Source organism: Mycteria americana, chromosome 13 (genome assembly GCF_035582795.1).
Source record: "Mycteria americana isolate JAX WOST 10 ecotype Jacksonville Zoo and Gardens chromosome 13, USCA_MyAme_1.0, whole genome shotgun sequence".
Lineage (NCBI taxonomy): Eukaryota > Metazoa > Chordata > Aves > Ciconiiformes > Ciconiidae > Mycteria > Mycteria americana.
Window position 1 is genome coordinate 8894028 of NC_134377.1, and position 22080 is coordinate 8916107.

At 59.9% G+C, this 22080-nt stretch overlaps 1 protein-coding gene across 1 annotated transcript; it reads right to left on the reverse strand.

The window, feature by feature from the left end:
- Positions 1-307: 307 nt before the first annotated feature.
- Positions 308-20273, reverse strand: SEZ6L (seizure related 6 homolog like). The gene is made up of 19 exons (XM_075515851.1): positions 20151-20273; positions 18969-19422; positions 18793-18873; positions 17686-18465; positions 17292-17425; positions 10781-10973; positions 10007-10192; positions 9397-9562; positions 8340-8506; positions 7074-7268; positions 6844-6982; positions 4273-4469; positions 2804-2998; positions 2468-2659; positions 2051-2245; positions 1294-1326; positions 1029-1143; positions 668-770; positions 308-337 (listed from the first exon to the last, which is right to left on the reverse strand). The coding sequence occupies exons 1-19, from the start codon at positions 20271-20273 to the stop codon at positions 308-310; spliced, it is 3678 nt and encodes a 1225-aa protein (XP_075371966.1).
- Positions 20274-22080: the final 1807 nt, after the last annotated feature.

Below are 22080 nucleotides of genomic sequence, written 5' to 3' on the forward strand. Positions count from 1 at the left end.
GCCGGGGGACGCGCCGCTGTGCGGGGGGGACAGCGGGTGCCCCCACCCCGCCCTGGCCTCGCCAGGACTCGGCTCTGCCCTGGCTCCCGCTGCTGCCTGTGCCGGGCGCTCTGCAGCACACCTATCGCAGTTTAAATAGAATAAATACAGTGAAGAAAACAGTAAAATCTTCAATAAAGAGGCAAAAGGAAAGACAACAGCAGGTCCAGGGGTCCAACCAAACTCCACGTGGTCTCTGGATTAGTTACTGAGGAAGTTCTATGAGAGCACATTAAGTTTGCAGCCGGAGACTCTCTTACCGCTGTCCTTATATCGAAACTTCGTATTCTCTTGTTTCCTGAAAAGAAGAAAAAGCCAGTTGAGGGCAGCAGCTGCATTTCAGGATAATCTCCCCATTCCCAGGCAGCAAAAGAGGCCCCGGGTGTCATTTGCTCCCTGGGAAGCGGAGCCCTCCCTGCCGGGACCCCGCAGCCCCCTCTGCCTCCTTCCGCCTGCTGGAGCCCACCCAGCCCCTCGGGAGCGACCGACAGGGATGGAGCCTCCCGCCCCATTCCTCAGCGCTCCTGCATCAGGATGGTTGGACTCGTCCTGTTGCTGCATGCCTGGCAAAACCCGTGCTTCCCCATCAGGACGGTCCCCAGGGAGGAACGGGCGCAGCAGGACTCACCCCTGTCTCATAAATCGGGTTGTCGAACTCCGTTTCTACTGTGATCTGGCTGTAGGGGTGGGAGTACATGAGGGGCAGGCGGAGGCTGGAGTAGTACCGACACCTGCGGGGGAGACGCGAGAGTCACTGGGCTGCATGGCACGACCCCAGAACAAAGCATGGCCAGCCCTGTCCTCCCACGTGCCCCCCATCCCGGCTCCCCGCCGGTGCCCAGGGATCCCGGAGTGGGAGCTTGGTGCCCGGCTCCCCAGGACCATGCCTGGGGCGTGTGGCCAGCGAGGGCACGGTGAGGCTGAGCCAGCCCTGGCCACGTCCCCACAGGGCTCTGCTGCTGGCACCCCAGCCCGACTGCACGCCCCACCTTGTGAGATAGATGTATGCTCCTCCCAGCAGCAAGGAGATGATCAGCACCGGGATGAATATGGCTAAGGCCATATTTCCCCCCTCGAGCGATGTCTCTGCAGCAGCTTCTGCTACTAAAAGGACAAGAGCTATTATGTTGGCATTTGCAAGCACCTTGTGATCCCCTCTCTGCCTCTGCTTCTCCCCTCCCTCCTGCCGGGCTCCACACAGGCTCTGGCTGAGGGCCCTGCACAGGGCTCATCCAGCAAATGCATGTCACTCACCTTCCAGAGCATGTTCAAAGCTGTCTTGATTCACTGGAAGAGAAATGGAGAGTTACTGGTACGTAACTGCGTTTGACTGGGTGCTGGCAACTGTTGGCTGTGTGGGGAGCCCATGCCTGGGCTCTCCCTGCCCCATTTGGTTCCAAGCCATGCTGCAAACTTTCAGTTTTTAATAAGTTCTCAGTCTCTGTAAGCGCCTGCACGGGACTGAGCAGGCTGGCCAAGCGAGACACTGGCAGGACGGCTTTGCCGGGGATGGTGGTACCCTTCAGAGAGCCCCGCTGCCCAAGAGACAAGGTCTCCACTTATTAAGTAGTAATTAAGAACAATTCGTCCCTGCAGCTTAGTGGCAACGGGAGGGTCCTCCTGTGTCCAGAAAGTGCACTAAACCCAGACCTTATTTAGACCAGCGCCTGGAGGGTTTCCTGGGGCTCTCCCATCTCAGTGGGTGCCCAAGAGAGCATCCCTGCTGAGCCTGGGCAAAGCGCTGCGGGAAGCAATAAAGCAAGAAAAGCAAGCGAGCGGCCAGGCCCGCCCCACACCACCAGCATGGTGGCCAGAGGGTTTGTTCCCCCTCTCCGGGGCAGCAGAGCTTGCTCAGCACAAATCCAGAAAAGCGCCCAGGTCTCAGATGAGTTTAGCTCCCAGATAGAGAACCGCTGGGGGTCTGCAGCCAGACGAAGGTCCCCGGGCTGTGCCGGGTTGGGGACAGAGGCGTTGGCTGTCCCCACGCCCCCCCAGCTGCGCCCGCCGTTACCTTTGCAGATGGGCAGGGGTCCACTCCAGTGGGACGGCTGGCCCAGGATGCATTTGATGGTAACCTCCCCCATGAGTTCAAAGCCCTCATAGCACATGAAGGTCAGGGACTCTCCTGGCAAGTAGAGGCGCTTATAAAGTATTTGGTAGCCGTTTTCTGGCAGTCCTGGATTATCGCAGGCCAGCGACTCCTCGGCTGAAAGGGAACACATCCCAGGGTGAGCCCCAGGGCTTGGGCTGCCGAGGGAGGCAGTGGGGAAGCACCCAAGACCTCACCCCACCCCACTTTCAGGTAGCTCGAAGCTCTGCACCACCCCACGTGGCTGGGGAAGGTCTTGGCCGCAGGAAAGGGCTTCTCGGGGCCTCCCGAGCAGAGGAGGTGAGCTGTGGGAGAGCAGGAGAAACCGCCCGGACTTACAGACGCAGTGCGGGAGCCGCGAGGTCCAGATGGGCGTCCCTGTCTCGCGGCTGTAGCAGGTCAGCAGTGAGCTGCCCTCCAGCACGAAGCCGGGGTTGCACGTGTACTGAATGGTGGTCCCCACCAGCAGCACCGGGTCGGAGATGAGGCGGGTGGAGTGCTCCACCTCCCCTGGGTCTGTGCAGTACATAACTGGGGAAAAGAGGCCGTCGGAGTGTGGGGCCCCGGCACGGCATGCGGAGCCCCGGCACGGCACCGGAGACCAGCAGCCATTACAAAGCAGCGTGGGTCACGGGAATGTGACGGGGAGAGCAGCACATTGCTCCAAGCACTTACTCTTTTCGCAGAAGGGGGGATCGCTGCTCCAGCTGAGGTCCCACTGGCAGGTGAGGGTGTCGCTCCCCACGATGTCGTAGCCCGGGTCGCACTGGTAGGTGATCTTGGCCCCTCTCACCAGCTCCGTGTGCGATGTGGTCTTCCAGCCGTTCTGGATCTCGGGCAGGTCGGAGCAGGAGTCGTTGCGGGACACCTCTGCAGCCAAGAGAGATGCTGGCCATCACCTGCCGAGCGGGACCCCGCGGCGCAGCCCTCCTTGGAGCCACTGCACGTGGACACACAGCTCTTTGCCATGTGCCTGTCCCTCCCCGAGAGCTCCCCAGCCCCAGGCACTGCAAATGGCACGGCCACAGCCAGCAGCCCGGTCTGCGGATGGCATCCTCTGGGCAGAGGAAAGGGGCAGCCAGGCAGCAGTGGGTAACGGGGGCTCTTTGAAGCCTCCCAGCCCTGACCCTAAAAGCAGGTGGAGGGCTGTGCTGATGAAAACAGGGCAGTGTCTTTGCTGGGGTCAGGACAAAAAAAGAAACCTGGGAACACCAGGCTCAGCTCCGGCTGCAGGCACATGGGAGGAACGGTGTAGATGCTGTGGTCACGGCATGGCTGGTTTGCTCCGGTGAGGGGTTTCTGCCCTGCTCTCCCCAGCCCCGTGCCCGCCGAGCGCTGTGTCCGCACTTGAGCCCAGCTGCATGAGCTGCAGTGCACTGAGGCAGGGACCTGCAGCCTCGCAGGTGATCTGCATTGCAGCTTGCTCTCTGCTTGTCATAACCAGGGCTGTCAGCAGTGGAAAGAAAACATCCTTGGAAGAAGTTGGCCAGGGGAAGACAGGTGGGAGAAGAGGCAGGGAGCAAGACCACAAGCAGCTATGGGGAAGGAGTGCCCTTCCCAGTCCTCGTCCCTTCCTTGGGCAGCAGCCACCCTGGTCTAGCAGACGTGGCAGCACCAAAGGACGATGCGAGCAGACATCGCCAGATGTAGTCTAAGCCTCTCCAGAGCAAGGAGCTGTGAGCTGGGAACATCCGTTTCAGGAGCCCAGCCGGGGACTGGCTTCAGTGACCTCTCCTAGGAGGACACCTCGCTGCAGTGCCTCAGTGCCATCAGCTTCATGCGTGGCAGAGTGTGTGTGGAGGGGGATCCTGCACCCCTGTTTCCAGCCATTTCTCTCCCTGTTCTGCTCCGCAGGTGCACTGGGCCAGACGGGGGCTAACAGGGACCAAAAATGCTGCTGCCTTCTTGCCAGCCTGGAAGAGGGGAGACATAGGGGGACACCCCAGAACTGACTGACCCAGAGACCTGCAGTGGGGCTGGGGGTTTCTGCAGGAGCTCGGTGGGATGTGGGGTGCTGGCGTCACAGCAATTCTCCCTGCTTGCAAACCTGGCACCTGGACAACCTGGTCCGGCTGCGTGTCATGGTCCCCACCTGCGCTGCAGTGGCAGGGCAGGGGATGCACCCAGCACCCCACTCTCCCTACCTATGTAGTTCATGATGAATCCTTGCCCCTTTCCAAAGATGAGCCCAGCAGGGTCCGAGTGGAACTGGATGGTGAGCTCAGGGCTGGAGGAGTAGAGCTTCTGGGGACCACTGCTGCCCACATACTGCCCCAGGATGCGGGCGGTGAGCTCGTCCCCATCATAAATGGTGAGGATGTCGCTGTTGGTGAGGTTCAGGCTGGAAAGGAGAGCTTGGTTAGAGAGCAGCTTGAGCAGGGAGCTGGACGTGACGGTGTCAGGCTCAAGGGGCAGCGAGGTCACTGCAGGGCAGGCAACCTGCTTCACAGCCCATCCCCGTCCCCATCCCCATCCCCATCACTGTCCCCATCCCCATCCCCGTCCCCATCCCCATCCCCAGCCAGGCTGGGCAAGCGCTGTGGGACTGGCCTGAGTGGGTCAGCAGTGCTGGTTTTCAAACGGCAACCCTGTAACTCACCCCGGCTGCCCCCCGGCTCCCCCCTCCCCGCAGAGAGCGGTGGGTGGCTCGGGGGGAGCGAGCGCTCCAGCCCCGCCGGACCCTGCCCCGCGGCCTGCAAAGGGCCGGGACCGCCGCGCCGGGCCCCTCGCTGCAGCTCTCGGGAGGCGGCGGGGCGGCCCCGAGGCCGCTCCCTCCCACGGGGCTCTCCCGCTCCTCGGGAAGCGGCCCCGGCAGGCGGGAGCGGCCCGGCCCGGCCGAGCGCCCGGCTCCCCGCGGCCAGCAGAGAGCAGTGGCGGCCCGCGGATGGCGCGGCAGCCGGAGCCGCTCCGCCGGGGATGTCTGGGGTCCTGCCGGGCGGGCAGGGCAGGCAGCAAACCCTGCTCCGGAGCCGGGGCCAGCACCGGCAGCCGCCTCCATCCACCCCGTTTGCAGCAGGGATGGGGCTGCCCCTCGAGCGGGAGGGGACACGGGGCTCTCTCCTCGCTCCCCAAGCAAAGGGCAGGCGGGGGACGCTCATCCCCGGGGGAAACATTGCTCCGCCGCCTCCCGGCCCTGCAGCGAGGGCTGCCAGCCCTGCTGCCAGGCCGTTTCTCTCGCCTCTGCGGCCCCTGCAGCCCCCCCGCTGGCTGCCCGCTCGGTGCTGGCAGCGGCAGCGTGGGTGAACCGATCGGATCAACCCCGAGGACGGGCACGGCCATCGCCTTCCCCTGCTCGCTGCCCTGCCTCGTCCTGCGTGCCAGCAAGGCTCGCCAGTGCCGGGGAGCACAGCCCGCACCCAGCGCTCTGCTACCGGGCAGCGCGGGAGGGGCCGGGGCAGCGAGGGCTCGGGGCAGGGACACCACGTCCTCCCCTTCCCCATGGGGGAGAGGGGCAGGGGGAGAGCACCGGCATGCTCCCAGCCCCGCAGGAGGAGTCTCCATCGGGTCTGAGGCTGAAGTAACTTTCCCAGCGAAGCCTGGACTCCTGCACGCAGGCAGGATCCGACCGGCTGTGCGTGCACAATACCTGTGGGCCCAGGACGTGCTCGGTCACTGTGGGACCCCTGCCCTGCACGTCAGCCCGTCTAATTCAGCCTTGTTTGGAGACTCCTGAGCCGATCCCCAAACGTTTTATTAAGAATGTTCTTGGAAGGCGCCCAGCTAATCCCCATGGCAAGCTGACATTTGTAGTAAATCTCTGCTCTCTGTCAAACATGATTTTCTCAGTGACATTTATGTCTGATGACTTCAAATCGCTTGGCCTCCAGTTCTGCTTAGCCCAAGCACCCACAAAGCTGGGAGAGGTGCACTGGGAGCTCCAACTTGTGATTTTACAGAAAGCTTTAAAATCTTTATGACTTTAAGCCCCTACTTGAAACACGCCCTCCTCTTGAAAACCCAAAATAGCATCAAAGGAGATTCCCTTTGCATCGGCAGCATTATCACACCAAGGGCTCCCAGCCTGGCATCGAATCCCATACCCCTCTGACCCCTGGCATGTGCAGCGAGCAGTGCCATGCCTGCCCGTGCCTGGACGGCGCAGCCAGGGCTTGCTGGGCATCTCTGCTCTGCTCCCCACAGGTTTCTAGAGCCATGTCACTGAATGGCACAGGAGCGGGCTGGCAGTCAGGAGGGGAACTGATGCATTTTGTGAAGACATGTTGGTCCCACAAGAGAAAGAAGGCAGGGCACAGGAGGGAGGGCTGGGCAGAGCCTCCCCCTGCCTCTCGCCCTCCCTCTATCACAATCAGCCCAAAGACTGAGCTGAGGTTTCCAGCTCGTGGATGTCCCTAGGCTTTCCTAGCCTTGTATAAACCAGCTCGTAACAGTGCTGCATGTTACTCTGAGCTGCACGTGGCCTCATGCTGCTGTGGCACCACTCCCTGCGGCTTTGCTCCAGAGTTCAGAAGCTGTCTTGGGAGCAATTAACTACTGCAATGGATGGTGTATCCGTGCTTTGAACTCAGGGAGCAGCACTGGTACTGCCTTGGACCTCCCCCTGGGTGCTGAGTACATCACAGGGGATTAGGAAAGCTCTGACAGGGAGAACAGGGAAATGGCACGGGTCCCTGGGGTGGGGGGAGCAGGGATACTGCAGTGAAGTGGGCTGAGCACTGGCAGGGCAGAGACACGCACCAACGTCCTGGGCTACTCACAGCTGGATGTCCAGGAAGAGCCGCTTCTCCTCTCCAACGTGGACCCTCCAGATGCAGTCCTCCCCCTCCGCGTAGGGCTCCGGCCAGTTGGGAGACAGGATCACCCCGGCCACGGCAGTCAGCTCCCCCCCACACATGGCTGCGGGAGCAAGAGGCAGGCAGGGCTCAGCCTGGGTCCCAGGGGCGTTTGCACCCGCTGCCCAGCATCGCCCCGTGGCGCAGGGACTGACCTCGACACAGCGGCTCCGTGTCGTTCCAGTACGGGTCCCGCATGTTGACGCACTCAATGACAGCGGGACCCTGCTCCAGGGAGTGCCCGGGGTCGCATGTGAACTCCACGGTGGTGCCCAGGTTGTAGGTGGGGTCGGAGGTGGTGAAGTTCCCGTTCTGGATGTAGGGCTCGTAGCAGTGGCCCCGCTCGAAGGCTGGAAGAGAAAGCCCCTGTTAGCCATAGGGGCATGGGGCTGTCGGGAGGAGCACTGCCTTCCCCTGCTCCTCCACCCTCAGCTCTGGGGGTTTGCTAGATGAGCCCTGGGCTCCGCCGTCGTCCCCAGCTAGAAACCCATCCCTCCATCCCTGCAGTGCACGGATGGCCTCTCCCATGGCATATTTTACAGGCAATTAGGATTAACAACAGTTTATCTGTCCTAAGCCATGCAGGGTTAACTAAACCCCACTTCCATTGTGTATCAGCATCAGTAACACACTCGCTGTGTTGCCAGTTGCTGTATTTGCTGAGCAATCTCCCCTGGGATTACTGTGCATTGTTGAGCTTGCTCAGAGGCATGGGGCTCCCGCGGGACTGATCCCAGCAGCAGGATGCGCTTAAATGACAAGCGGAGCAAATCGGTGTGAGCTGCCCAGGCCTTGCTCAGCGCCTCGTCCCCGAAGGAGCCGCTGGTGGGTCCAGAGGAAGGCAGCCTGGTGAGCAAGCACTGCAGCGAGGGCAGGAGCCAGGACAGCCCCCGCCCCTGCGGCTGGTGTGGACTCGGTACCCAGCAGTGCCACGCTACGGGGACTGAGGGAAGGGGACAGACTGGGCCTTCGGTGGTGACAGTCACCGCAGGCTGGGTGATTCCCACAGCACCAATGGCTTTTTCAGCCCAGGTTTGGAGGAGCCCCATCCCGGACACGGCACCCACTGCCCCAGGGCTGCCCCGCGGCAGGCACAGGAGTCACATCCCAGGGACACTCAGCTGACTAGCGAACATTTCTGTTGGAGTAAACGTGATTTCACAATTTCTTTTCCTATATCTTGCGAGGCAAATGTATTCCCCAAAGCTGCTCCAGCACCAGGTGAGGTTCGGGTTGCCCTGCGTGCCAACAGCAATGTGGGGACAGTGGCACAGCGGAGCACCGGGGCTGCCAGTGCCTGGGGCAGCTGAGACCGGTTCTACGGCCATATCTCTGTTAATTGCCCAAATGTCCTGGGCCCTGGCAGTGTTGGCTGAGGCCAGCCTGCTGCTCTCAGGGGTACTGAAATGAGAGCACATCACCTTCAAAGCGTATGTTGAAAGCTGTGGCAGCTGCGGGCTCCTCCGCGAGGAAGTCGATCCTGATGGAGGAGCCATCGCTGATCACCCCTTCGAAGGGCACGCTGTCGGCACGCAGCGAGTCGTAGAGGACGGCGGACTGGTTCGTCTCCCCACTATACACCACCATCCTGCATGGGAGGACAAGGCACGTTACATGGGAGAAGTGTCCCCGCGCCCTCCCGGAGCATCGCCCAGCCCCCCTCCTCGCCAGCGCCCGCTCTCCAGCGCTCCCGGAATATGGCATTTTAAAGAAATTGTGCAAACAAAAATTCACCAACCAGATAAATCTCTTTTACTGTGTCATAAACAGAGGCTTTATTCTTTGATTTTTACTACAAGCCATAAACCTGCTTTACTGCCTGTTACCAGGCTGAATGTTAATGCTGCTTAAACACAAGCATCAGCACCACAAGCGTGTGCTTTGTGTTACGGATGCCGATAGCCTGGCACTTGCAGCTTCTTGTGCTGTGGTGATGAGCAGTGCTGGGCGCTGGGTATTCAGGGAGAGGAGAGGACGGGTGTGACACAGCACACTGCATCGCCCCGCAGCTAGTGGGATCAGGAGACTGGCAAGATCCCCTGGCAGGGCCTCGGGATAGCAGGGGCTGGTGCTCTGCGCCTGCTTCTTGCAGCTCTTTTTTCTCCAAGACCTGTCTTGCCTCCTGAGCACTTGAACACCTCAATCAGGAACCTCCTGTTCTGCACCAGGACCCTTCTCTGCCCCGGTCCCCACCATCCTCTGGCTGGCAGCCTCCTCCGTGCTGCGCCCGGAGCTTGGGTCGGTGCTGCCTCCCGGGACACCCGCAGCCCGGGCACCGGGAGGGCAGGAGGTGTGAGGTGGAGGGGCTGAGACCAGCTCGGAGCTTCCAAGCCTTGGTATATTTAGTGCCCAGCAAAGCTCCCCGCTCCTCACCCTGGGCAGAGCAAAGCTCTCCACAGTCCCAGGGGTGCAGGGAAATGAGCTCAGCCCCGGCCTCGCCGCCGGTCAGCAGCACCCGGGCGGCTCCCAGAGCCTCACCTGTCCTTCTCGGTCAGCAGGAGCTTCTCGAAGTGCAGGTGCAGCTTCTGGCCCGGGGGAGCCCCGATCGCCCACACGCAGTACATGCTGCTCGACTGGTTCCCTGTGTAGCTGGGCGAGAGGACGCGGCCGATGGTGGCATTGTGGACCGTCCCGCCGCAGGGTGCTGCCGACACAAGAGCACAGCCCCGCTGAGACGGGCAAGGAGACAGGGCAAGGCAAAGGGTACGGGCAGGCATTTGCACCCGGGGCTTCTGCACAGCAAAGGGGATGGACCCCTCCACTGACGCCTGCTCAGCTCTTCTCAGCAGTCTTTAATGCTTGAACCTCTTGCCTGGCTTGGCTTTGCTTTGTTTTATGTACACACATATATGCTCACACATACACATAAAATCTGTAATTTTCCTTTCCCTTACCTGCCTAATTAGGAGGCAGATTCTGCTGCCACTGATGTGAAAACCCGCAGTACATCGGGCTGCACTGTGCGCAGAGCTGGGCATTGCTTTCACTCTCTCCCAGGACTGCACTCAACTCGCGGCGCAAAGAAAGCAACTCTAACTTTTTTTTCCCAGTTTTTCTTAGCACTGAGGCTAACTAACATGGAGCATACCTGAGCAGATTGGCTCTGGGCTGCTCCAGTGCGGCCTTGATGCGTTGATGCACGTAAGCACCCTGGGACCCTGCAGCTCGTAGCCCAGGTGACAGTGAAAATGAGCAATTCCACCCGAGTGCAAATCCATTACAGTGACGTCTCCGAAGTCAGGTCTCCGTGGAAAGTTGCAGCTCAGCATAAACACTGGAACAAGCACACACATTTTGGAGCTTAGGGCTTGTCTGCTCCGAGCCACCCCGCAGTTGCGGGGGGGAGAGCTGGGGACATGCTGGATGTGCCCACGGTGCCACGGACAGAGCTTGCTGCCGGGTGCCAGCTGCAGAGCACTGACAAACCACCACGCTGCTGCTTCTCCACCTGTTACTGCTTTTGCCCAGACCCAGTTTCTATTTTAAAAAGAATTTGCTTGAACTCATCTATTTTTTATAGCTCTTCAAGGGAAAAAATAGACTCGCAGTCTGAGTCTGTGCAGGAAGAGCTGCTGCACAGGGACAGAAACGGGGCAAGGTGGGTGTGAGGAGCACAGCCAGCGCTGGGGTCCGGGACATCGGTGCAAATTGAATGCTCTGCCCAGGGCACGACACGAGCTGCGGCTTGCCCTCGCCCCAGCTGATGCTCTGAGCACAGGCACACAGTGAAACAGGAGCCCGGCTGGTCTGCGAGGGCAGAGCCCAGCATCCTTCAACCCCTGCAGCCCGGTGGGGCCGAGCCCCGTGGGACTGACACCCCATCCCACCCCTCCTCACGCAGCCACGTCGGGGAGGCACCCACCCTGGTAGTGGAGCTGGAAGGTCCCCACCACCTCATCCTGGAAGGTACGGAAGTAGACGGAGATGGTGTTGGTGGGGCTGCGGATCACCTGGCCCTCCACCAGCAGGGTCTGGTTGGCCAGGACCACCAGGGCATCGCCGTCCACCCCGCGGATGGAGAGCACCTCCCCATCAGACAGATTCACGCTCTTCACCTGGGTGGGAGCAGAGACACGTGAGCTGTGGGGGTGAAGGCAGGGGTCCCGGTGGGGTGCTGGGCGAGCGGTCGCATCCCCGCCCCAAACACTCACGGTGCCCGCAGCCGCAGAGCATTGCATGGCCGCAGCCTTCCCTCTGCACTGCTCTGAGCCCTGGCAGCTCACTGGGGACGGGACCTGCTTGTTCAGCTGCGATGGAGCAGACTATGCCCTGCATGAGCCCAAGGGACCCCCATGACCACTGACCCCTTCTCCCTCCCCTGGGGCAGCAGGCGCAGGCAGCTAGAGCCGCTCACTGGAGACGCGTTTCAAAGCTGGACGCTCCTGTGCAGCACAAGTTGACCCACGTCTAGTTCCCTGCTGAAACTGGGGATTTAGGCAGGCGGGTAGAGGCAGTGAGGGTTAGGCGGGAGGAAGATGGAGGGGTCCCACAAGTTGCTGGTCAGGGGAGTGGTGGGGCCCCAACTCCACCTGCATCAGCCCTGGGAGCGGACCTGCATCTCGGGGCACCATGGCACAGGGCATGGCCATGGCCAAGGCTCACCGGTCTCAGCTGGGGCCGGGCTGTTCGGCACAGGTCTGCAACCAAACCAGGGTACTTTTGTAGGGCTCGGTGCTCACCATCCACCCTGTGCACCAGGCATCCTCCCCGGGGACCCTCACCCCCACTGGGGAGTCACGCTGCAAATGTGCCTAATGAGCAGTCCCAAAAGGCTTTAATTATTATTTGGAAATAGCTGAAAAGTAACCTCACATTTGCATTTCACGTCCATTTAGCTTAATAAATGGGCTCACATTTCAGCAGAAAGATGCTCATCAGATCACTTGTTTCCTTAAGTGTGCGAAGACCAGTGCTCTATATTTAGCACACACCACAGCCTTAGCCCGTAATTGCGAGCGCTCCCGACGATGTTGTGACTAGGATTTGTTGCTGTTGTCACAACCGTGCCCGTCTCCCCCACCCAGTGCACGAGGTGGGGATGTGCCCGGCTCCGGGGGCCGCTGGTACTGCAGGGGTGAGCCGCACTGAGCCGCCTGCAGTGCTTGGCATCCTCTGACCTTCTGCTGGAAGAAGCGAGATTTCCTCGAGAGAAATGACCCCAACCCCATCGGGTAACTCCCTGCCTGCCCCAAAGGTTTCTAAGCCCTGAACAGTGCCTGGAAAAGCCCGGTCCTCACTGCAGGCCTGGGCTGAGCAGCCTCCAGGCTGGGTCAGAGTGTGCCAGGGTTCACCCCAGCCTGATTTTGCCTTATTTTGCAGCAGGGTGCTGGGTCACGGCAGAGAATCTCTGGTCCTCACTGCAGGGAAAAGCCGTCCTTGGTCCTCATGGGTGCCACGCAGCACGTCAGAAACACGGGGCAAGAGTGTGCCCTGGACCCCGACCTGCCCAGGGTTGTTTCTTCTTCTCCAGGTTTTGTCCCAAAAACATGCCTCCCCAGCACAGCATACACGTACATTGCATGTGGTGGGGTCAGCTCAGATTAATTATTAGTAAATGGAATTAATTAAATGTTATTGGGGATGAATTATTTGGAGCGCAGGATCCAGGAATGCCAAGTGGGCTACGTACAATGCTAACGACTTCCCCCCAGCTCCCACTGGAGCAGAGTTTTGCTTCCCGAGCCAGGTCTGAATCACTGCAAAGACATTTCCAGGGTGTTTTTAACACATTTTGTTCTGAAATCACTCAAAGACAAACCTGCTCCCCAGGTAGCTTCCTCCAGTGATGACTAGCATCAAACACGCTATCTAGCACTGAATCACTCCGGCAAGTTAGGAAGAGAAGTGTTCAGGAGTGCCATCCGAGCAGCTGCTTGCCGCCGGGCTGCTCTGCCATCCCTCCCCAGCTCTGCCGCTGGGAAGGGGTTCCAGAGGAGCAGCTGGAGCAGGCAGAGCTCTGCAGAAGAGAGGGAGCCGATGAACGCTGCAGCACCTCCCCAGCCCTTCACAGGGTGCCGTGGGCACTGCTGGGCGCTGCTGTCAGCCTCCCCCTCCTGTAAACCCAGGCTCAGAGGAGCCCGGCGCAGGGATGCCATTGCAAAGGACCCGCAGGTCCCCGTGCCAGTGCCAGGTAGGCAGGCATCCTCAGAGGACCCCGTCCGCTCTGGACTAACCGGCGGGTACAGACGGATGCAGTGGCCTCGCGCCAGGGACTGTCAGCCGCTGCAAGAGGGACCATATGTGCGAGTTCCTGCCAGGGGCTGGGGAGGACAAGTTCTTACTTTAATCAAAGACTGCACCCAATGTCAGCTCCTAAAGAGTCTGTTGGGAAGACAGGAGGGATCCTTGATTCAGACTGCCAGCCTTGCTCACCCACTAGAAAAATCTCTTCAGGGAAATTCTATTTCCTGCCAAGAAGATTCAAGAATTTTAAAAATAAATATAATTTAACTAAGCATTCGGAGAGCTGGCTGCTCCGTGGCTCCCAGGCATGACTCGGCTGGCACAGGGGCAGGCAGGCTGAGGCACAGCTCTCGGATGCTGCAAGGAGCGCGGGGGCTGCCGGCAGGGAGCAGAGCAGGGACCCTGAGCTCTCACACGGCGCGGGGCAGCCCGCAGCACCAGGCAGGTTTGCTGGTGGCCCGTCCTGACACCACATCTGATGTCCAGGCTTTGTGCCCAGTCCTCACTGAAGGGAGGTTTCCCCCACAGTGAGCAAGGATCTGACCCTAAAGGGTGCAAGGGAAGGAAGCAGAGGGTCCTCGTGGCCTCCTAAACGGCTCCAAGTGCCCACAGGAGCAGCCCCAGGGCTCTGCACTCCCGGTCTCTGTTTTGGGGCAGGGCTGCAATGCCACAGCCATTCCTGCCACCACCGGGCTCTCCCATGGTCCCTGCATTAAGAGGTGACCCCCCCACGCAGGGTCAGCACCTTCCTGCCCCAGGGGCTTCTCTTTTCCCCTGCAGATGCCTTTAACAAGATTAGCAGAGGTAAAACTCCGCACTTCACCTTCGGAGGCTCTGCCCTCCCCATGCTGCATGCTGAATCCTGGGGGAGACCTTCTCCCACACGCTCCAGGACATGCTTTCTCATATCCAGCCTCCAGCAGGACCTGCTGAGACCATGCACCACTCATGACAGGGGAATACACCAGCCCAGGCTCCACGCAGAGCCCATCCACCCCAGCTCCCCAGGCCACCCCACCACAGAACAACGCAGCACCTGCACAGCTCCGCTCCCCAGCCCAGCCTGGCTTCTCCCAAACCAGCACCCCTGAGCAGGTCTGGCCTCCAGAGCTCAGCCCCAGCAAACCCACGTGAAAAAAAGGAATCCCCCATCAGTCACTTCTGCATCACACCATCCTGGCAGGAGAGCTCAGCCACGCTCCTCCTCACCCAGCAAGGTCCCCCCCTGCCCATCTCCGTTGCAGAAGCTGTGAATTAAATCCAGATCACTTAAATGTTAACCAATTATCCACATCACGGCGAGGCAGCTGAGGAAGTTGCACTGCGTTACTCCAGCACCTGCCTGATGTAATTAGCCTCGGAGTCACTGAAGCTCACAGCGCTTTTACATGTGAAATAATTAAAAAACAATGGAAAAGAGTCTGGCAGCACCAGGCAAAACAAGGGGGAGCAGCAGGGAGGTAATGGCCGTCCCTCCTGGCTGTGGTGTGGGCATTGCCCCCAGCCAGGCTGGCAAACTGGGGATGAGCCCTGCCGTCCCTCAGCCGCTCCAGCTAGCATGTCCCTTGCTCCGCTTCCCAACCTGAGAGCTGCTGCCACCCCTGCGGTCACCAGTCCTCCTCCTGCCACCTCCAGTCCCAGCCCTTCTGGTAGGAAATAATGCAGAATTAGGACTGCCACCTTCCAGCATGCCTGTGCTAATTACTCCCCAAAGTGCAAGCTGCAGAGAGGCACAGAACGAGGCCATCGGTATTGGTTTACAGGTAGGGAAACTGAGGCACGGTGCTGGGGTGGTCCCGGCGCCCTGCACTCTCCCTGTGCATTGCCATGGATCCTGGCACCTGGGAGATGGCAAGGATAACCCAAGCCCCACAATTACTGGCCCTTCTGCTGTGCTGTGCCCATTTCCCCAGCCCCGGGGCAAAGGGCTGGGACGCTGCGGGGGGCTGGGATGTCAGCCCGCTGCACCCTCCCTGCCAGCAACGGCTTGTGCAGGGACGCCTCCAGGTTCAGCTCCCTTGGGGGCTAGCCTTTCGTGCCGATCTTGCAGGCTTGTTGGGAGCAGCCAGGCACGGGTCTTTATGGCAAAGCCTGTTCGTGACGGTGAGGAAACATCCCAGCTGCGGGACCACAGCTTTCTGCACCAGACCCGCTGGTCAGGGGTGACGTCCAGGGAGGACTTGTTATTTTAAAATCAGGTTTCTGTGCAAACACGGGTAATGTTTCTGCACTGCACTGTCTGTCTCCTCCATGGGCTCATCAGCATGTATCGTGTGTGACATCCCCTGCGCGAACTAAAGAGAGGGGATAAATCTGTTGTCTTGCTTGCCATGAATGCTATTTCTAGCTTCCTTGGCACATAAATCATGTCGCCGCTGCTGTCTAAATGGTTAAAAAGCCTTCTGCAGAGCTTGCTGCCGGTGCCGCCACGCTGGACCACATAGGTCCTCGCCCATGGGCACCTGCAGAGGGGCCCTGCAGCGGCTGGGGTGGCAGGGCAGGGACCGGCAGCCCCCTTGCCTCCTCCCTAATCTGTGCTGAGCTGCCGCCCACCCCGGGGCAGGGCACGGGCAGGCCTTTTGCTGCACTCAGCAGCTCCAGGGCACTCAGCACCGCTGCCTGCAGCCCCAGGGCGCGTCCTCCTCCGGCTCCCACCGGTGCCCGTCCAGCCGGGCGGCTCAGCCCTGCCCGGCCGCCTGCCCGCGGGCATCTCTGGCACCCCAGGGGCTGTTGCCGGGCGGGCTGCATGGTGCCTGCTCAGCCAGCTACAGATGAGGCCATGCTCAGCCAGCGCGGACCCGCTGTTGTGATTTAATTTGTCTGAAAAGCTTGGAAGCATCAGCAAAGCAAAACGCAAAGCTCGGGGGGTGGAGAGGCTAATTTTATGCTCCATTAAAACCTCAGTTTACAATGCAGTGAGGTCAGGAATGGTGTCACCTGATGGATTATGGATGGAGGCGAATTTACAGCAGAGCAGCCTGTCTTTAGCACCCTGCAGATTTGGGGAGACAGAGTTACTGCCATGGAAAAGTGTCTGGAGACACACATGCAATCCAGTGCTCGCCCCTGCGCTGCTGCCGCTGCTGCCCGGCTCTGCCGGCTCCCAGGGCAACCTCCCCACCGGGGCTTGCTTCGCCAGCAGCAGTCGCGCCACGGTCAGCCCCTCCTGCCTGCCGGAGGGACGGCAGGAACAAGCTCACTGGAACTACTACTCTTTTTAATGCACATTCTTAATTACACAGATTAAAAGTTAATGGATTTTAACTGGATGCAAATGGTGACATGGGGAAAATGCAAGAACAAGGAAGGATCGCGCGCCAGAGCATGGAGACCGCAGGCTGATGGTGTTTGAAACGTGTCAAGGCCCCTGCCCTGCTTCCAGCCTCACCAGGCTGCAGGGCACGGCGTTTCGAGGAGAGCTGACCAAGCATGTCTGCCTGGGCCAGACCCCCCCCCCCCCCCGATGGGTTTGCACAGTGCCGGCACGGTGGCAGCCCTGGCACACGGCGTGCTGCACCTGCACCGGCCGTGCCCGCTGCTCCACGCTCCCGTGGGTGCCAGCTCACAGCATTTATAGACCTTCCTACAGAAACTCAGCCCCGGCGCTCTGCCGTGGCATGCATATTTGCTGCTGCTGGGGTTTGCTGCAAAACGCCTGCCTGTCCGTGTCGGTTTTACCGTGCCATTGTCAGGGACATGGCCCTGCTTCGGTGTAGGTCAAAACCCCTCCAAAGCAAGCACTAGCTGGAGAGGGGACTTGTGCTGCCCACCCAGATGCCTTGGGGCTGCCCGCACACCTCGGGGCTGCCCGCACACCTCCCAGCAGGCAGGGCAGCAAGGGCAGAGGGCTGGTGGCCACGCTGAAGACAGTGCTGCCGCTTTGCCCCCTCCCATGAAGGCTGAGTGCCTTTTTTTGCAAATTGCCTGACAGTGTCTTGTTGTTAAATTAATTGCATGGCATTTTAATGCTTTGATCATTGCTGACATTCAGCATGTACCAGTTTCCTCGTACAGTTCATTTATTACACGGCCTAAGAAAAATCTAGTTTTTTCCCTGGGAAGGGTTTTTTTTTTTAGCAAGTGCAGGTGCCCAGGGCAGCCATGCCCAAGGCCATGGGTGCTTTGCATCCTTTGCTGGCAAGGAAAGCGGGGCTGGGCCATGGTGATCTCCCCACCGACACGCTTCTCACCTGCAGCTCGACGCCGTAGCCCGTGTAGACGGTGACGTTGTAGGTGCACTCCAGGTAGCTGTGCAGGGGCAGCGGGGGGTAGTCCGTGGAGTCGATGTAGCCCTCGGGGTCATGGAAGCTCATGCTGCAGAGGACTGGGGGGAATGCGTGTCAGCAATTGCCCCAGGGGAACAGCTCACCCGGCAGCTCCCTCCCGCGCCCGGCTGCTCCCGCTGCCCCAAAACCCAGCACCCAGGTGCCTGCTCCAGCGGCCGACCCCGCTGAAGTGCAGCAGGTTTTAGGCAGCCCCACCAACCCAGGCGGTGCTGCTGGCACTGCACACAGAGCTGTTCCCCGTCAGCTGCCGTGACCCCGTTCCCCTGCTCCCTGGCCCCGTGCGGGCGGCGCGGCTTACCCGGCGTGGGCTCCGTGGTTATGACGGTGGTGGTGATGATGGTGGACGTGGTGGTTTCTTGGCTCTCTTCTGACGCGGAGCCGTGCACCTCGCTCTCCACGCCGTTCGTCCGGTTAACGGCGGCGCTGGCGGGAGCCGCGGTCGGAGCCTCACTGGCATCGCCCATGCCATTGGGGAATGGCCGAGGGACCGCTGGTGGCAGCGTGGATGGGGAGATCTGCAGCGCGGGGCGGCTGGTGGTGGCCTGGCCCCCCCAGGGCAGCTCGGAGGGGATCTGCTCCGCGTCCCCTGCCCCGGCCGCTGCCTCTGCCGGTGCCCACGGCTCTTGGGAAGCAGCAGGGAGCCTGGAGCCCAACGGGCTGGCTGGGGAGGCAGCGCTGGGGGGCCCTGGCAGGGTAGGCTTGGGCCTCAGGTGCTTCCTTGCCGTATTTACTTGCTTTAGAGTAGGTGGCTTTTTCTTAACAGGGAAAGTTTGTTTTGCATCAGCGTCGAGGGTGGTGGTGGGTGTTGGCAGGACACGGCTCTGCACCAGCAGCGTTGTCTCCTCTGCCGCTGGGTCGGCGGCGTCCTCTGTGGCTGGCAGCAGGTTGAGGGCAGTGGCATGCCCGAGCTCCGCATCTCCGCCGGCCGAACCCATGGCGTGCCCGAGCTCCGCATCTCCGCCGGCCGAACCCATGGCGTGCCCGAGCTCCCTGGCTCTGCTGACCGTCTTGTCCACCAGCTCATCCGCAGCGAGAGGGTCCAGGCTGGTGGGGACCAGCGCTGCCCCTGATCCGCTGTCTGCAAAAAAATGGGGAAAAATGGGACTTGGGCAATTCTGGGCATGAAGTTATAGCTGTGTTGGCAGCACGAAATCAGCCCCCCGGGGAGCTGCGGCTGATTGAATGCCTGCCGCTCTCCCAAACAGGCTCATTATGGGAAAGCAATAATGAGCCTGCACCAACTCCCCGAAAGTTGGGTTTCTGCTGAAACTCGGTGGCCTTATCTCGCCGTTTCAGAGCTGCGATTTGGTCTATTTATCTAGAGGTCACTTGTTCAGGGAGGTTCACTGGCTCCTGCTGAGTTTGTTGCTCTGGCTCAGTCTCTGTGAAAAGCCTTTATTTTTGCAATTGTCATCAGCAAATATGGCTACTTCAAAGCGCCTGATTAGGCCGCGGCTCTTTCCCATTGTCTTCCCCACGCTGCTGCCTGGCGGGGAACAGACGCCGATTAACCGGCTTCCTCCGGCCTCCCACGGCAAAACACCACCCGCTTCTGCAAAGACTCCTCAGGCAGCCACTAACCTTTTGTGTTGGGCAAAGCAATGCGCGGGAAAGAAAGAGTAATCAAAGCCGCACCGCCACCGCTTCGGCCAGGGAGTTTAATTGCATGAAATACAGATTTATTCACCACCAATGGGTCTGATCGGGCTGCGGTCCACGGTGTAAAATAAGCTGTAAGCAGCGCCGCGGCTCTGCGAAATGCTGCAGAAAGCTCCGAGAGGCGGAGAGTCAACGTTTTCCATGGAAACAGCAGTTGCCAGGGACGGCGCTTAATGCGTGGTAAAGACCATAATTCCAGCCCCCTCAGCTCCCCCGGGAGGGTTTGGAGCCCAAGTCCCCGAAATGTGGGGTCCCTGCACTCAGCATGGGCAGGTGCCCGGCCGGGCATGGGGGTCTGCGAGCCCCCGGCCCCGCTGCTGGCCCGGGGCTGCCTGGGCACGCGGTCCCCTCTGTGACTGCAGACGAAGGCACCAACCTGCTCCGAAAAGCGGTTTGAGCTGCCGTGACATGGCCGCGGGGGCAGCCGGGACGTGTGCCCGCCACGGTGCCAGGTCTCTGTGGGATGGGGGACCGGAGCGGCAGCTGGGGGTTTCTTTCCCACGCAGGCTCCAGCAAAGCACAATAAACCTCTGGCTCACCCTGGGCACTTCATTACAATTAGTGTTACAGATACTTTAAACAAAAGCACAATGCTTACGTTACATTTAACTTGATTTTTTGCGTTTCAAATTCTACTAATTAAGGTAGGACCGGAATGAAAAGGAAGAAAAGAGCTTTTGGATGTGAAATCTGAAACACAGGGACGCTGCAGGGTGTTTGCCGCGGGGGAGTACAGTTCCCGCGGAGTCCAACTGCCCTTTACATCACCCTGTGATTTTAATGCCTTTAAACTTCTGCTTCTGACGCCTTAGCATTAGTTTTGCTGCCGCACAGCCGGTGAGCGCCGTGCTGGGCACGCTGCGGTGCAGCCCAGTTTGGCTGGTTTACACCAGCACCGCCGGCTCAGCGCGGTGCCGGCACGGCACAGGGGCACGAGTTGTAGGGGACCTTAAACCAGTCTCGGCGGTGACGCCGCAGAGCGCGGCTGCTTGTTATGCTGCTCGTGATCCCCGGCCGTGCTGCGGCTCCCCCAGCGCGCTTGTGCCATCCAGCTGTTGCCTCTCATTACACATTTAAGTGCTGATCCTGGAAACACTCGGGTACCCACTCCGCTTTCTGCAGAGGTGTGCGCTCACTCGGAGGTGACTTGCATGCGTAACGCTCCACCCCTGCGTTATTTGGATGTGCGGGATCAGGGGCTTTACAGGACTCGGGCTCATATACCATAAGGTGCAAGTGCCTGCCCGGATGGACCAGGGGCTCCGGCACTGTCACCTCCACATGTGCCAGGGAGAAAAGGGACCCACGGTGGCAATGGGGTGGCAGAATGCCCTGGTCTTGAATGCCCTGGTGGTCCCTGCCAGCTCCCTTTATAACCGAGCAGTTATTCTTCTTGCTGCAGCTTGTGCAGGGATAAGCAGTGGTCACCGCTCCCAATGGTAGCTCTGCAGCAAAAGCGGTCCAGCGTCACCCTCGGGGAACGCACCGTGGGACGGGGATATCCCCGGCCGTTAATGCGGTGGCTGGTGCCTGCAGGGCAGGAGGGACAGGCACAAGCAGCCTGCGCCGAGGGAAACAAGCAGCAGAAAGTTGACTTTGCTCTGTCTTCTGGAGAATCGAAGTGGTTTCTGGCAAGAACCAAAAATAAGGGAATACAACAGCAAAAGGCAAAGGCTGGAAGAGTTAACCTGAAGGATGGAGTTTCCAAAATCTGCTTGTCCAAGGCTGGAGATGTATTTTTGTCCAGGTGGGTGCAGCGAGTGCACTGCAGGAGTGTGGGAGCCTTCAGGCTCGCCTCTCCTCTTGCTGGGCTGTGCCAGGGCAGTCCCGGAGCTGCTCCTGCTACTCAGTCCCGGAGAGCCCCTGCACATGCTGCTGTTACCTGCGCTGGTCCTTAGCCCCGGCTCCCTGGGACAGCCGGGGCCATGCCCGTGCCCGCCCCAACCACTTGCTCCTGCTGTCAGCCAGCCGAGCTGTGGACCCAGCCACAGGCAAGCCAGTCCCAGCTACCAAGGTCTTCCTGGCCTCTCCTGTTATGTTTCCCATGACTTAAAAAATTAATTCTTTAATTAGCAGTGGTTCAGCAAATTCATTAGCCGATTCCCTTAGCACATTAGGAGACATGTCACACACTTCGTCTGCAACCACCGACTTGTGTCGGCTCTGAATAATCTCCCCCGGTTCCCCCCGGGGAGGCTGGGTGCCTCAGTGTCCCCATGCACGCTGCAGGTGGGGCTGCCCAGGAGCCCCCACACCCTCCGCTTATTTCTGAGTGTCTCTGCTTCCCTCTTCATGCCTCCCCGGGGCTGAGGCTGGCCTCCATGGGCATCCTGCCGTGGGGCCATGGGCATCCTGCCGTAGGGCAATGGGGGAATCGGTCCCCAAGGCAGTGCCAGCGTCAACTCTCCTTCCCTGACAAGTTTTGCGGGGCTTTTGCATGCTTTAGGGCTTCCTGTCCCAGCCCAAGCCCAGGACAGGCGGCCGGTGGCTGCTCTCCCACTGCCGCTGGTCTGGCCGCGACTCAGCTCGTTGGTTTTAGTGCTCTGCAGCAAAACAGTTTCTCCATTACGGGAGAAGATGGGGCTGTCAGACAAGGAGGAGGCGGCACGGCCCTGGGAGGCAAAGGGAAGGGAGGGGGGCTCGCTGGCTGGTGGGACACAGTGGGACGTGGTGGGACATCGGCTCACAGTGGGACAGTCGGGGTGTTCCCACAGGAGCCTGAGTCCTTAAAGCCGGTGTGTTACCAGAAACAGCAAAACAGCATCCCCAGGTTATTTGTCATGTGAACTCTAATTCTTAACGGATATTGCCGTTAAACCACATTTTATGCTTTCAGAAAGTTGACTAATTTCTTATTAGATCCTTTGCCAGGATGCATTTAAACGATTCTGTCCTTAACAAAGCATGAAATAAAACACTCTGTATAGTGACTCTGTAATGAGATACTTAACATGCTTTAGTTTGTAAAGGGCAAATGTGTATTTCAGGGAAGCGAAGAACGCAGCCAGGCTGGAGTGGGGACATGGAGGCACAG

What these genes read in the sequence shown, in the direction of transcription:
- SEZ6L (XM_075515851.1), bottom strand. Translation starts at nt 20,273, where the DNA reads ATGGTATATGAGCCCGAGTCCTGTAAAGCCCCTGATCCCGCACATCCA. An exon ending in TTTCAACATACGCTTTGAAG is followed by an intron (nt 7,269 to 8,339) that starts GTGATGTGCTCT and finishes TTTCTCTTCCAG; the next exon opens with CCTTCGAGCGGGGCCACTGC. An exon ending in CTCTTCCTGGACATCCAGCT is followed by an intron (nt 4,470 to 6,843) that starts GTGAGTAGCCCA and finishes TCTCCTTTCCAG; the next exon opens with CCTGAACCTCACCAACAGCG.